Source organism: Dicentrarchus labrax, unplaced genomic scaffold (assembly GCF_905237075.1).
Source record: "Dicentrarchus labrax unplaced genomic scaffold, dlabrax2021, whole genome shotgun sequence".
NCBI lineage: Eukaryota > Metazoa > Chordata > Actinopteri > Moronidae > Dicentrarchus > Dicentrarchus labrax.
This window is the reverse complement of record NW_026136717.1, coordinates 5,234,404-5,246,705: the sequence shown is the minus strand read 5'-3', so window position 1 is coordinate 5,246,705 and position 12,302 is coordinate 5,234,404. Positions and strand designations below refer to the sequence as shown.

The following is a 12,302-nucleotide window of genomic DNA, read 5'->3' as shown; positions in this document are numbered from 1 at the left end:
TTTTCTTATTGCATTAACAAACTCATTACAGGGCTCCATCTCTTTATAAATGTGGGTCTTTGTAGCCTTATTGCATATGTATTTATATATTTGTTCCATCTCATACGGTTCCCATACTTTTTTAAGCCATATATTATATTTTGGTGGTTCCGGTTTCAACCATCTTATAGTGATACAGCACCCAAGAGTATTTGTAACAGATAGATTTTGGCTCTTCCCTCAAAACCTTCTGGAATTGAACCAAGGAGGACTGCCCTCGGGTCATTAGGGATATTTTGGTGAAACACTTCTCTCAGGGCGTCGAACACTTCCTTCCAAAAAGTACTCAACTTCGGACAAGGCCAGAAAATATGAGTGTGGTTCCAACTTTGTGGTCCACACTTTGTGTGGTTTTGTCGGATGATAAACTATTCTAAGAATGTGCTCCACATAAAAATCCTATCAATATACTGTATCTATTGGTCCCTATTGCTTCAATATTTGTAAACTCAGGAGCACTTTTGTCAGGCTCCTGTGTCCTGACCAGTGATCTGATTCAGTCAGTACTCAGGCTATTGACACTTTTTGATATGATGCTCTGGAATTGAGCTGCAAAAACAAAACTGACTTTGTCCCAGGTGTGTATGCATTTGGAGACAAGTAGGAACTAGCACAGACAGAGCCTTCCAGATGAGCAACATTTACCATTATCCATTAGTGCTTTTAATGTGCTGATTCTCCTTCCACACCCCCGCACCCATCACCATCAGTTGCCCCCCTCTCCCATTATCTGTTTGAAGATTTGAATGTTGAAAGTTGTACATTGAAGCTTTAAGTTGTTCAGAAGGGAATTCACTTTGCACCACAACCGTGACTGTAAATTACACAGCGAGGCTATGCAATGCCCTGACTGCAGACGTCTGCACGGAAACACACAATTAAAGCCACTGTGAAGAATGACATCTTCATCTCAGCATTAAACCATAGTTATTTTACTCTGATTGTGTATAATCAAATCTAGTAAACAATGAATAGTTTTCCTTTAAAGCTGTATTAAAAACAGTGGTGATAAACACATTGTGGTAATCATCAGGGTTTTTCTTCAAAGAAGTGAGTAATGAATGTGTCCTTTATTGCAATGAGAACCATTACCATGGTCCATGTGTGTTTAAGGGACGGGGCCATCGGAAGCAGAAATCCACCATCAGGCTCTGCTGGAGGGCAACATCTCCACTGAGGTCTGCCTGAGCGTCCTGGATGTCCTCTCCCTTTTCACTCACTGTTTCAAGGTCAGCACACACACACACACACACACACACACACACACACAGTATATAGAGAGTATAAACTGAGCTGATAACTAAATGTATCTTCTTTAATTTCAAATACACACTGCAGTGCACAAAAAGTGTTTCTTACATCAGGTGTGTGTGGGTGTATACTTATATTACTCATGTTGCTGGGGGCTACGTTCAGGCATGTAGTATCTTTCCCTAGGGAAAAATGTACTTCAATGCAGTGCTCTCCTAACTGACAAAAACGTGTGTGTGTGTGTGTGTGTGTGTGTGTGTGTGTGTGTGTGTGTGTGTGTGTGTGTGTGTGTGTGTGTGTGTGTGTGTGTGCGTGCGTGCGTGCGTGTGTGTGTGTGAGTCAGACCCAACTGCTCGACAGCGAAGGTCACAACCCACTGATGAAGAAGGTGTTTGACGTTTACCTGACGTTCCTTAAAGTCAGTCAATCAGAGGCTGCCCTCAGGCACGTTTTCTCCGCACTCAGGGCTTTCATTAATAAGGTACGTCAGGACCCGTATCACCCATGCCTTCACACTTAAGGCGTGAAGCACAGTGCTGCAATTGTGAAATTGACATGACTCAGATAGTGACTGATGAAGATAAGATACTTGTTTTTGATGATGACGCCTACACCCTTTTCCACTACTTTTGAACGTGCAGAAGTAACATGGTTGTCACTTGTCTAGCCTCATTCTCTCCTGTAATATTATTTATAACATCCACAACACTTTGCCAGGACAAGCTGCACTGCCAAAGAGTCATTTAGAATAAATATTTCTTGTTTCCCATGTTTGTTGGTCCTGCCACTGTCTCATTCCCATATTCACATGTTGCCTTAATACTCTATATTTTTAGATTTATTTACTTCCTTAATTTAAAGGGCAGCAAGCAAGCTCTAACATGGCTCAGTTTCCAAGTAGTGCTGGAACACATGAAGTTCCCAGGGGAAGGGACCACCCACTTCCTAGTGGTATCCTCTGATAGCAATCGGCAGTATCAGTGTCGGCTGCTTGTGCAGTGAATCAGAGGAGAGCAGCACGATGAAGCTCTGTTCTGGCATGTTTTTGTTCATTTATAGTAAGAGTGAAAGCGCAAAGATTGGCTTCTGTAGAGTCACAGGCACTAAACATCTCTGGTGTTGTGAATCTGACCGCTGACAAATGCAAAACAATCCTGCTCTAAGAGGTTTCAGTTAAAGTTCACTGAAATACAGAAAAAATTTAAAAATAAAACTAACAATGAATTGATCCTACTAACAAGTGTAGTCAGCCTGATATATGTCCGTCCTCTGTGCCAAAGAGCTCTGTTGTTGAAAGAAAATACTGCCAGATAGACTAACTAGAGCATCAAATGTGGATTAATCTGCCACTAAAAATAGTCTCAAACAAACTTTTATACATTAGTTATTCAACCTTAATTTATACATGTTGCCTCTCTGTTGCATGGACACTTTAACATTAAATGGGACATTTGACCTTAAAACTTACCTACATATGAATGAAATATTAAGAATGAGATAGTGAAAGGAGAAATAAGGGCATGGAAATATCATTGAATACAATTTGAACATAACATGAGAAACAAGGAAGTTGAACACTATTGAGAGAAGGATGTGTTTTTTGGTATTTTTGATGTTATTTGCTGACAATTTAAGGAATTGCCATTTTGCAACTAAAATCTGGCCACATCTACCCACGTCTACCCATGTCTAGTCTGAAAAGCCACGAGAAGTTGTTGCAGTTTCTGTCATTTGCATATTTTATGGCAGGGCCGATTCTGTCAGAGCTTTAGGGGTGCTGAGCACCCAATGAGCCCCACTGCCACCACCCACCCTTTTTTCACACAAAAACACAACATATGTACATTGAAAAATAACTATAATTTTAACATTGGTTCAACTAACTCCAAAACCCAGATTTTTCTTTTTCTTTTTTGGAGACCTTTCCAGAACACCAGCTTTATTGTGACAGTTCACACAGACAGCCTGTAACAAAGACAAAACCTTCTTCACTCAGCTGGTTTTTCTGACCATTAACTCCATGTGCCTCCTTTTTGTAACAGTCATTAGATTAGATTAGATAAGATTCAACTTTATTGTCATTGAACAAAGTAACAGGTACTTGGACAACACAATGCAAGTCATCTTCTGTAAATTATTTGCAAATGGCCATCTCTAACCTACTTGGTTGCACACCTGTCTGAACTTTCATAAACCAATATAAGTCATCAATAATTAATAATAAAACAAGCTTCACATCAAGAACAAAAAAAAAGAAAAAAAAGAAGGTAAAACCAAAAAGTCAAAGAAATCCAGATTATTTACCCAGGTCTTGAAAATAGTTAAAAAGTAAAGATATAAAAAAGGAAAGAGAGGGAAATATTTGAAAGTACTTCCCCTGAATCCCCATTTGGCTCTTCCATGTATGCAGGTAATACACTCTACTTTGGGAGAGTTAATCTATGTCGCCGCACTTTGAGGGTGGCAAACCTGTCAATGACCCTTTGGCGTTCAATTCTTTCAAGCAACTCCTTCTCAATAGACATCACAGCTAGGTGCTGGAGTCTGTTTTGGCCTGTGGTCCTCCTGAGCCATGTATGGAGCCGACGCAAGGCACTAAAAGACAGCTCACATGTACCGCTGCTAACTGGTATTGTCAAGGCAACCTGCATAACAGCTTTCAGTGAAGGGAACATTATTGTTGCAAAGCCTGGTTCAGGTTAAATCCTCTGTAAAACATGAATGAATACAGCAAAAGAAAAACATTGAACTTTCTTTTATTGTCTAGTTTGATAGTCAGACACAGCTGAAACATAACAGATATAAATCTAGGAATAAATAACAATTCATTTAAAAAGCCACAGTGAGTGTTTTCACACATACTGGTGGTATACAGTGATATGTCGTTTCGTTTTTCAGCTCGTACACACGTTTGTTTTCACTCTGGTCCAAACGGGTTAGGGTTAGGGTTAGGGTTAGGGTCATGAAAACATTATTTAATAAAAATTCCAGTTCTTCTATCCACTCAAACAGAATTTTTTTTTTTTTACCGTAAAAGGAGGAAGTAAGCATTTCTCCAGTGTTGACACATGGCCAATGTCAGTGCAACACACTTAAGTAGCATGTTTTTGCTGTGGTTTTCTGTCCTTTTTTGTGAATCCATTTTCATTTTACGTATACAACACAGCTATCTAGCAGTTGCGGGTTTCAACACCAAAAAACAACAAACATCTGAGCAAGTGAAAAAAATCTGGCAGGCAAAACGTTGCAGATGCAGATCAACGGCGTGAAAGGCATTGAGTGCAGGATCCATGTTTTTTAAAATTTAAGTGGACGTACCCATTCTACTCGGTAGCAAACCTCATAATTAAAAAAAACAAAACAACAGGCAGTGACACAAAAAAGTACTGAACTAAATACTGTATGATAAAGTGATGAGAGTGTGTTTTAGGACGCACTGCTCCTTTCTAATGCCATTTCCCTGTTGTCGTCCCTGCACATTCTAATCCCATCCCTGCCCAGAATCTGCCTTTAATACACTAACACATTGTCCCGTCAGTTCCCGTCGGTGCTGTTCAAGGGCCGCGTGACGCTGTGTGAGGCTCTGTGCTGCGAGGTGCTCAAGTGCTGCGTCTCCAAGCTGGGCTCCCTGAGGGCCGAGGCGTCCGCCCTACTCTACCTGCTTATGAGGAACAACTACGAGTACACCAAGAGGAAGACCTTCCTACGCACGCACCTGCAGGTAAAGTGGAGAGTGTTGGTTTTTGAAGTAGTGGAAGAGGAAGCATCCCTACACAGATCTGGCCTCTGTTCATGCTTGTTAAACGCCCCCCCCCGTTAATATTGCACACACTTGGTGGTCTTTCTTGATGTCAGTACTTCATTCACCCTGATGTTCACCCTTGTCCTTTAGCCTTTTGTCCACACACACTCCTCTGAGTACTTCAGTTGCTTTCATAAGGCTGGTGAAGAATGTGAAGAGGGTGTTTAAACAGTTTAAACACAGATGGACTGCAGAGTTTCCGGCTTCTCTCCATTAACACAGTATCAGAAGGCCGTCCAGCTTTCCATTAGCATTTGGTCTGGATGTGTGTTTTTACTCCTTTCATTTTTTTCCCCCTTCTTCTTCTCTTCTCCATCCGTCCCCTCACCTTAACCTCATTCTACCCCTTGTTTACGGTCCAGATCATCATCGCCGTGAGCCAGTTGATCTCCGACGTGGCGCTGACTGGAAGTTCACGCTTCCAGGAGTCTCTCTCCATCATCAACAACTTTGCCAATAGTGACAAGGCCATGAAGGTATAGTAGAAGTCAAAAAGACAAGGGCAGTAATGCCAGAAAGTCTTAACCAATCACTGCTCTGAATCCGATATAAATGATCTGAGAAAGCATCCAAAAGATAAAAAGGAAGTTGAAATCTGACCATATAAGCCCTGTGCACTGTGCTATCCAAACCAAGAGAGGAGCCATCCCAAATGCTGCAGAAAGCCTATCTTTGATCAAACTCTTTATATGTTGTGTTTATTCTCCCTGTAGACCGGCCACTGGATCCCATTCCTAAAACAGTCTGCTCCGATTGTGAGAATAGATATGTAGCTTAGCAGTACGATGTGGTTTGTTTAGACTGTATGTTAGAAGATGGTTGACTGATTCTCTTACCAGGAGCTATTTAGAAGTTCAGTTAACTGTTAACTGATTTGGCTTTTTGAACAAAGTCATTATCACTGCTGTGGAAGGTATGATGCAGAATCAAAAGACATAATGTATGAAATGCATCAAATGTCTTGACTTATTGGCAGATATGTAGCTTTTATTAAACAGATATATATACACATACATAGAAACATCTCTCTTAGAAATAAAGAGTACCTGTACTACGTATATGATAAAATATACACAAAATAAAATGTACACTTCTGTGACCAATGGAACTGGAATATAATGGCATTTACTGTAAGTATGATGGGAATTTGTGAAATGTTTATTTCATAGTCAGAATACGATTATGGTAAGACCTTTAAGACAAGATCTCACAGCATACAGAAGAATTATTAGTTGCTGCAGGCATTCATGATTATCACTGAAAAGTTTCTTCGCCTTTTATGGTGTGAACCTCACTAATCCTGCATCTAGCCCTGTTCAATCTGGTCCGATCATAGGAAGTAGGCTGTATTGCGTAAGCCTGACTTTGGGCAACTATTTAATTTGGTATTGTTTTCCTCTTCCACAATCTGCTTCTTACCTGACACTATTTTGCAAGGGCACATGACTGCATCCTGGTTGCTGCCTGAGAATGACAGTGGGTTCAATCTTTCTCCAGCGCCGGCACAGCACTAAAACAAAGTGCGGAGACAGTTCTGATCGATAGCCATGCAAGACTAGGTTCTGTCTAACTGTTTAACACTAATGGAAGTGTGCAAACATTGTGGATCACAATATAAAACACAATAGCATCAATAACAGTGCATAAAATAAGACTCAAGTACATGAGTCTGTTGCCCGTCTGCATGCTGGGAGGCTTCAGAACATCTTGTAGGCCTGTAGGGAAGCTGTGATAATTTCATCTGCACTCAGCCCGTGATGTGGTTTTGATTCTCTCTTCATGTTATCCTTATTTAAAAAAAAGCACATTAAAATAACTTAATCTAAGGCTAACAAACCAATACTCAGGGCCCTGCTTGTATTTTTCCAATAGATTTGATAATGTTTTCACAAAGTCTGTGTGTGTTTGCTAACCTCTGCATGACGCAGTCCACGGCGTTCCCCTCTGAAGTGAAGGGTCTGACCAAGCGGATCCGTACGGTGCTGATGGCCACGGCCCAGATGAGGGAGCATGAGAAAGACCCGGAGATGCTGCTGGACCTCCAGTACAGCCTGGCACGGTCCTACGCCAGCACCCCCGAACTAAGACGAACCTGGCTGGACAGCATGGCCCGAGCACACCTCAAGAACGGAGATCTCTCAGAGGTATCAACAAAACTTTGAATAATCTGTTTTTTACTTTTGTTCTTAATGTTTTTTGTTTTTCGATTCTCTAAATAATGCACACCAACAGGACATGCAGGTCCTGACTGTTTGATAACATAATCAGGTTTTGCCATCGTTACATACAAACTTATCCTTTCTCTATTACACAGCAATATGTCATAACAAAAACAGATGAACTAATAATGGCTCGAACACATAAGGAAATGTTTTCTTTTGTGAAATGCATACTCCCCTGCTGAGTGGCAACACCAAAAGCAAACGCCTTGCAGAATGTCTGACTGCATTCAGAAGCAGTCGGTCCTCCAGCCCCAGGTTTGGGTTGTTCAGTTGTAGACTGGAACAGTTAGGAGTATTTTAAGTAAAGAGAAGTTTTGGAGGTGGAGTACTAAAAAGATAATTTTCATTGGCAAGGGTTGGAATTGAGATTGAGATTTCACTACAATGATATACCTACATAGCTTACATTGTTATACTTCTGAGACCTGAGCTCCAGACTGAATAACAACATAACCACAAATTTTGTCAGTACAACATTAACAATGTTTTTACAATATCAAACATTTAACAGAGAAGTCAGGTCAAGGTTTGTCTTTTTATTTTGGTGAGGCTACAACAAAAAGTTTATTTCTGTTTACTAAGAAATAAACACATCTATTTCAGTGTAAACAAAGGGACACTGAAGTTAAAAGTTCAAGTTTATATAACTATATTATGAACACTTTGTCCATTCACAATGCTTGATTTAAAAAAAAAAAATGTTGGGTAGCATAATATAATGCTCTACTTTACTTTAATGGGGTTGTAATAGCTGTGAGATGTTTTATTGAAGGAAGACTCTCTTGTTCCTGTCCAGAAGAAAGTCAAAGGTCAGGATGGATGCAGAGATTAAACCTGGGTGGTCCAGCTGATACGCTGTTAGCTTGAGTTCAAGTGCATTTATTTATTTAACCCTTTTTTTATTACAAGCAAGGCTGAGGAGTTTTCATGGACAGGAAAGACAAGACGGCAGCATGGCAGAGCTATCCTAAAACATTTGATTTGTTTTTGTTTTTATGTATTTTTTTATACTTTGAATTCAGTTTTATTTTATTAATTATTGTTACCCTAGGGTTGCCTCCCATGAGGGCGACCATGTTGAACCACCATATTTCTACAGTAGACCAGAAGGGACAAACCAAACTTTAAACCTTAAATCCTACACAGTGGTCCTTTTAAAGTTTATGTTTTTATTTTTTGTTTATGTTTTATTCGGTTCTGTTTGTTTTATTTCACTTTTTATTCTCCTGTAATTATTTTATTCATTCTACTTAATTCTTTAACAGTGCTTGTATAGAAAAAGAGAAAAATAAGCATTCATGAAAATCATCTCCATCACTCATTGTAAGTAAAGTTAAATATGCCTATGAGTATAAGATACGGGATACTCTGGTTTGACTGGAGGAATAAAAACAGATGAACCTTTTACTCTTCCTCTTGGCATATGCCTGTGTTTGAGTCACAGGCAATAAACTGCCAGTTTGGATTATGGGTATGATTAAGAATGTAAAAAATGTACAGTTGAACTGCTAAACACAATGAATCCTTCACACTGACATTACAGTGGCTGCCAATATTACGATCAGAGCAGCTGACTGCGATTTTACTGTCATAAAAAGCTGCACGTTTGTACTCTTGGTGTTTCTGCAACAAAAATGTTGACTGCTTGTTGTCGTTGTTGTCTCCACAGGCAGCTATGTGTTACGTTCATGTGGCAGCCCTGGTTGCAGAATACCTGCACAGGAAAAGTAAGACACTCCGTCCATCTACACACACACACACACACACACACACACACACACACACACACACACACACACACACACACACACACAATGCTATTACCTCCAGTTGTGGTTTACGCATATACTGAAACTGAACACCAAGCCATTCACTACCAAATATTAGTTAGGTGTGGAAAGACGTCAAACCGTCACCACAGTTCCAGAGTTAGATTACATTCTTAACCGATACTATCAGGACATCTATACAGCAAGTACATGCAACCATACAATGCACCTATCCTCATCAGCAAACATGCACGCTCTTTGCGGTGTTGTTGTCCTCCAGGAAGTCTGCACTGGTGATAGAAGACATGCTAGTTTGTTCACCGACTGTTGTTAGATACAGCACACAAACACTCCATAGTCCTAAACTATCATACCAGCACAGTGACATCTAGCAACAACAAAGCCTCACAATGCGGTATTTTTTTTATTTTATGGTCATTTTTATCTAATGCAAAACCTGCTGTCAAATAATCCTGTAAACAAATGTGAGCTGGTGTTTATTATTAGTTGGAATGCCAACGGACAAAGATAATTTGTGAGGTGTAACAGTTGGCTGACAGCTAATACTGGTGTCTCAAAAATTTGTTTGGTGTCTAGAGGTGGCAGCAGTGTGTATGTGGTGTCTGTCATCATGATTTATTAGGTAGTCACAAGCTGCCAAACATGGACTACTATTTAATCTTTCTCTGCAACGTGTGCACAAAACAGCTCCTCAAAAATAAGTGAATGTAACTGTACATATTGTCACGCATGGCACAGATTCTCACTGTTTTCAAACCAAATGCTGAGAGACGTTTGGACACTTATGTGAACCAGTTTATTTGTTTTACCTCGTCTTTACTGTTCATTTGTTAGAGCTGTTCCCAAGTGGCCTTGCAGCTTTCAAGAAGATTACCCTGAACATTGAAGAGGAAGCCGCCATGAGGGAAGACACTGGAATGCAAGACGTCTATTACACAGAGGTGCTGCCTTCTGCGCAGGATTTGCTTTCTTGCACAAGACATTGTGAAGTGACAAAAAGAACTTGAACCATGAATGTCCGGTCTGTTTCATAATACTAATACTATACTAATACTAATATAATAATAATCAGGTTGTAATTTTGACAATTATTAAATAAAGGCAAAGTTCATGTATGCCTCCTTGTGTTAAGATGAGATTTAACATTTGAGAACTTTGGCCTCTTTTGTGTCTATTTCTCAAAGTAAATAAAAAATATATAATTTCTGTAACAGTACTGTAAGTTATCAGCACTAGAACTGATAAATCTAAAATGTGGCCAGCTAATCGTAATATGAAACCTTATTTTGTTAAAATCACTTTGGTAAAAATCTGTCCATCTGCTCTTCTTTCTCTACCCCTTTTTAGGAAGTCTTGGTGGAACACCTTGAGGTGTGCGTGGAGGCACTGTGGAAAGCTGAACGCTATGAGCTCATCACGCATATTGCCAAACTCATTATCCCCATCTATGAGAAGCGGCACGAGTACGAGGTACTGTTGTAACATCCCTACACTCAGACAGAGCTGCGTAAACATACAGCCACTGTTTCTTGCCTATCCTTGTGAAGTGATTCATCCACGTCCTTCTGCTTACGAGGGTCGAGTAATCACACCTATGTAAGGGCTTTGGTATGTAGAAGGATTTTCTTGATGTAAATACTTTTGTGTAAAGTTTACCCGATTAATTTTCCACCCATCGTTTAACTCCTTGGCTTCTTTGACCTGTTGGCTTGTGCTCACAGGATCAGCATCTGCCAGCGGGTCAAACGACTGGATTGCCTGCCACCACATAGAGTAGCGACTGTACTTACACAACATGATACCAGTTTGACTGTTCCAACTGCATATTTTTTCTGACCTTTTTGGAATGCAACTTGTTGTCATCCTGTGCTTTAATAGTTCTTCTTCCTTGCTCTAAAAAAACAACATCAGGATGAGGGAAGTGGTAGCAACATTCCATCCATCCAATCATTTTCTTATCCTGCTCAGGGCCATGGGGGCCTTCAACCTCCCTGCATGCACTGAGCCCCAGAAGTGCCAGTTTATTACAAGGCGTACGCCGTACAGGGCTGGGCAATTTATAAGTATTTATTTTTTCCTACTTTTAAAGGCTGCATTACAGTAAAGTAATGTTCTGAAGTTACCAGACTGTTCTAGCTGTTCTATTATTTGCCTTTACCCATGTAGTCGTTATATCCACACTACTGGGGATTATTTATCAAAAATCTTCACTGTGCTAATATTTTTTGAAAGCACCAATAGTTATCCCTACAAAATTGTCACAGTATTGAAACTGATATAAAAAATAACGGGGTATTTGATTTCACCCAGCCCTAATGCTGTGTTTCCACTGCATGATACAGCCTGACACGACTGACAATCTCAAAAGTTGTGGATAGTACCTGGTACTTGTTTTGGTATCACCTCTGTCGTACCATGAGGTAGAAAAATTGAGGAACATTTAAAGCGTCTTGCTCTGACACAATAGTGCTTTAATTTTCTGTAATTGACTGTGATTCCCATAACTCCAGGAAGAAAACCATATAATTATATGATGCAGAATTCTTGCTCGACTTGACATCCTCTGTGTTTGTTGGGACGTTACATAACTGTAATGCTTGTGCTTGTTTCTGCACGTCCTGCTGAGTTGCTTTAGTAAACAAACAATCCCAACTTTTATTTTTTTTATTTTGTTTTCCCAGAAACTAAGCCGCCTTTACGACACTCTGCACAGGGCATACAATAAGATAATGGAGGTGATGCAATCTGGCCGCAGGCTGCTTGGGACATACTTCAGAGTGGCTTTTTACGGACAGGTGAGGTCGACAAGCAGGGGCACTTTTTACCTGTTTGTTTGGTTTTGCAATGATGTAGGTTAGGGGGCTCAAACGGGGGCTTTTTTCAAATGCACCTGTGGAATGCAGAGCTGAGCTGTAAGCAAAAGGATTGGGAATATAAATTGAATGGGTGTGATGAGGAATCACTTTGTTTAGAAAACTACAAACAATGCCTAATGTTTTACAGTTAAAAGTATTGTTTCTAAGTATTGTTTTGGTGGACTGAAATTTCAGTGATGCAGGTGTACAAATGCAAAGCAAGATGTTCAGTATTATTTTAATGAATGAATTTTTTAAAACAAGGTACTTTTATTAACAATGCAGGAAAAATGACAATCACAGTAATAATAAACAGATACAGATCCAACAATAATAGTACATC

General features: G+C 39.9%; 1 protein-coding gene across 4 annotated transcripts in view; it reads left to right on the top strand.

Annotated features, from left to right (window-relative positions):
- The window catches only part of dock11 (dedicator of cytokinesis 11), a 67,507-nt gene that overhangs the window by 47,423 nt on the left and 7,782 nt on the right, over positions 1 to 12,302 (top strand). For 3 of the 4 annotated variants that reach the window (XM_051428665.1, XM_051428664.1, XM_051428663.1), the window contains 9 exons: positions 1,153 to 1,268; positions 1,634 to 1,771; positions 4,829 to 5,011; positions 5,455 to 5,568; positions 7,021 to 7,236; positions 8,984 to 9,041; positions 9,939 to 10,045; positions 10,452 to 10,574; positions 11,786 to 11,899. In XM_051428665.1, the coding sequence (XP_051284625.1) occupies positions 1,153 to 1,268; positions 1,634 to 1,771; positions 4,829 to 5,011; positions 5,455 to 5,568; positions 7,021 to 7,236; positions 8,984 to 9,041; positions 9,939 to 10,045; positions 10,452 to 10,574; positions 11,786 to 11,899 (1,169 nt within the window). Of the gene's footprint in view, positions 1 to 1,152; positions 1,269 to 1,633; positions 1,772 to 4,828; positions 5,012 to 5,454; positions 5,569 to 7,020; positions 7,237 to 8,983; positions 9,042 to 9,938; positions 10,126 to 10,451; positions 10,575 to 11,785; positions 11,900 to 12,302 lie in introns of those variants that run through there. The other variant, XM_051428666.1, reaches the window with a different exon arrangement.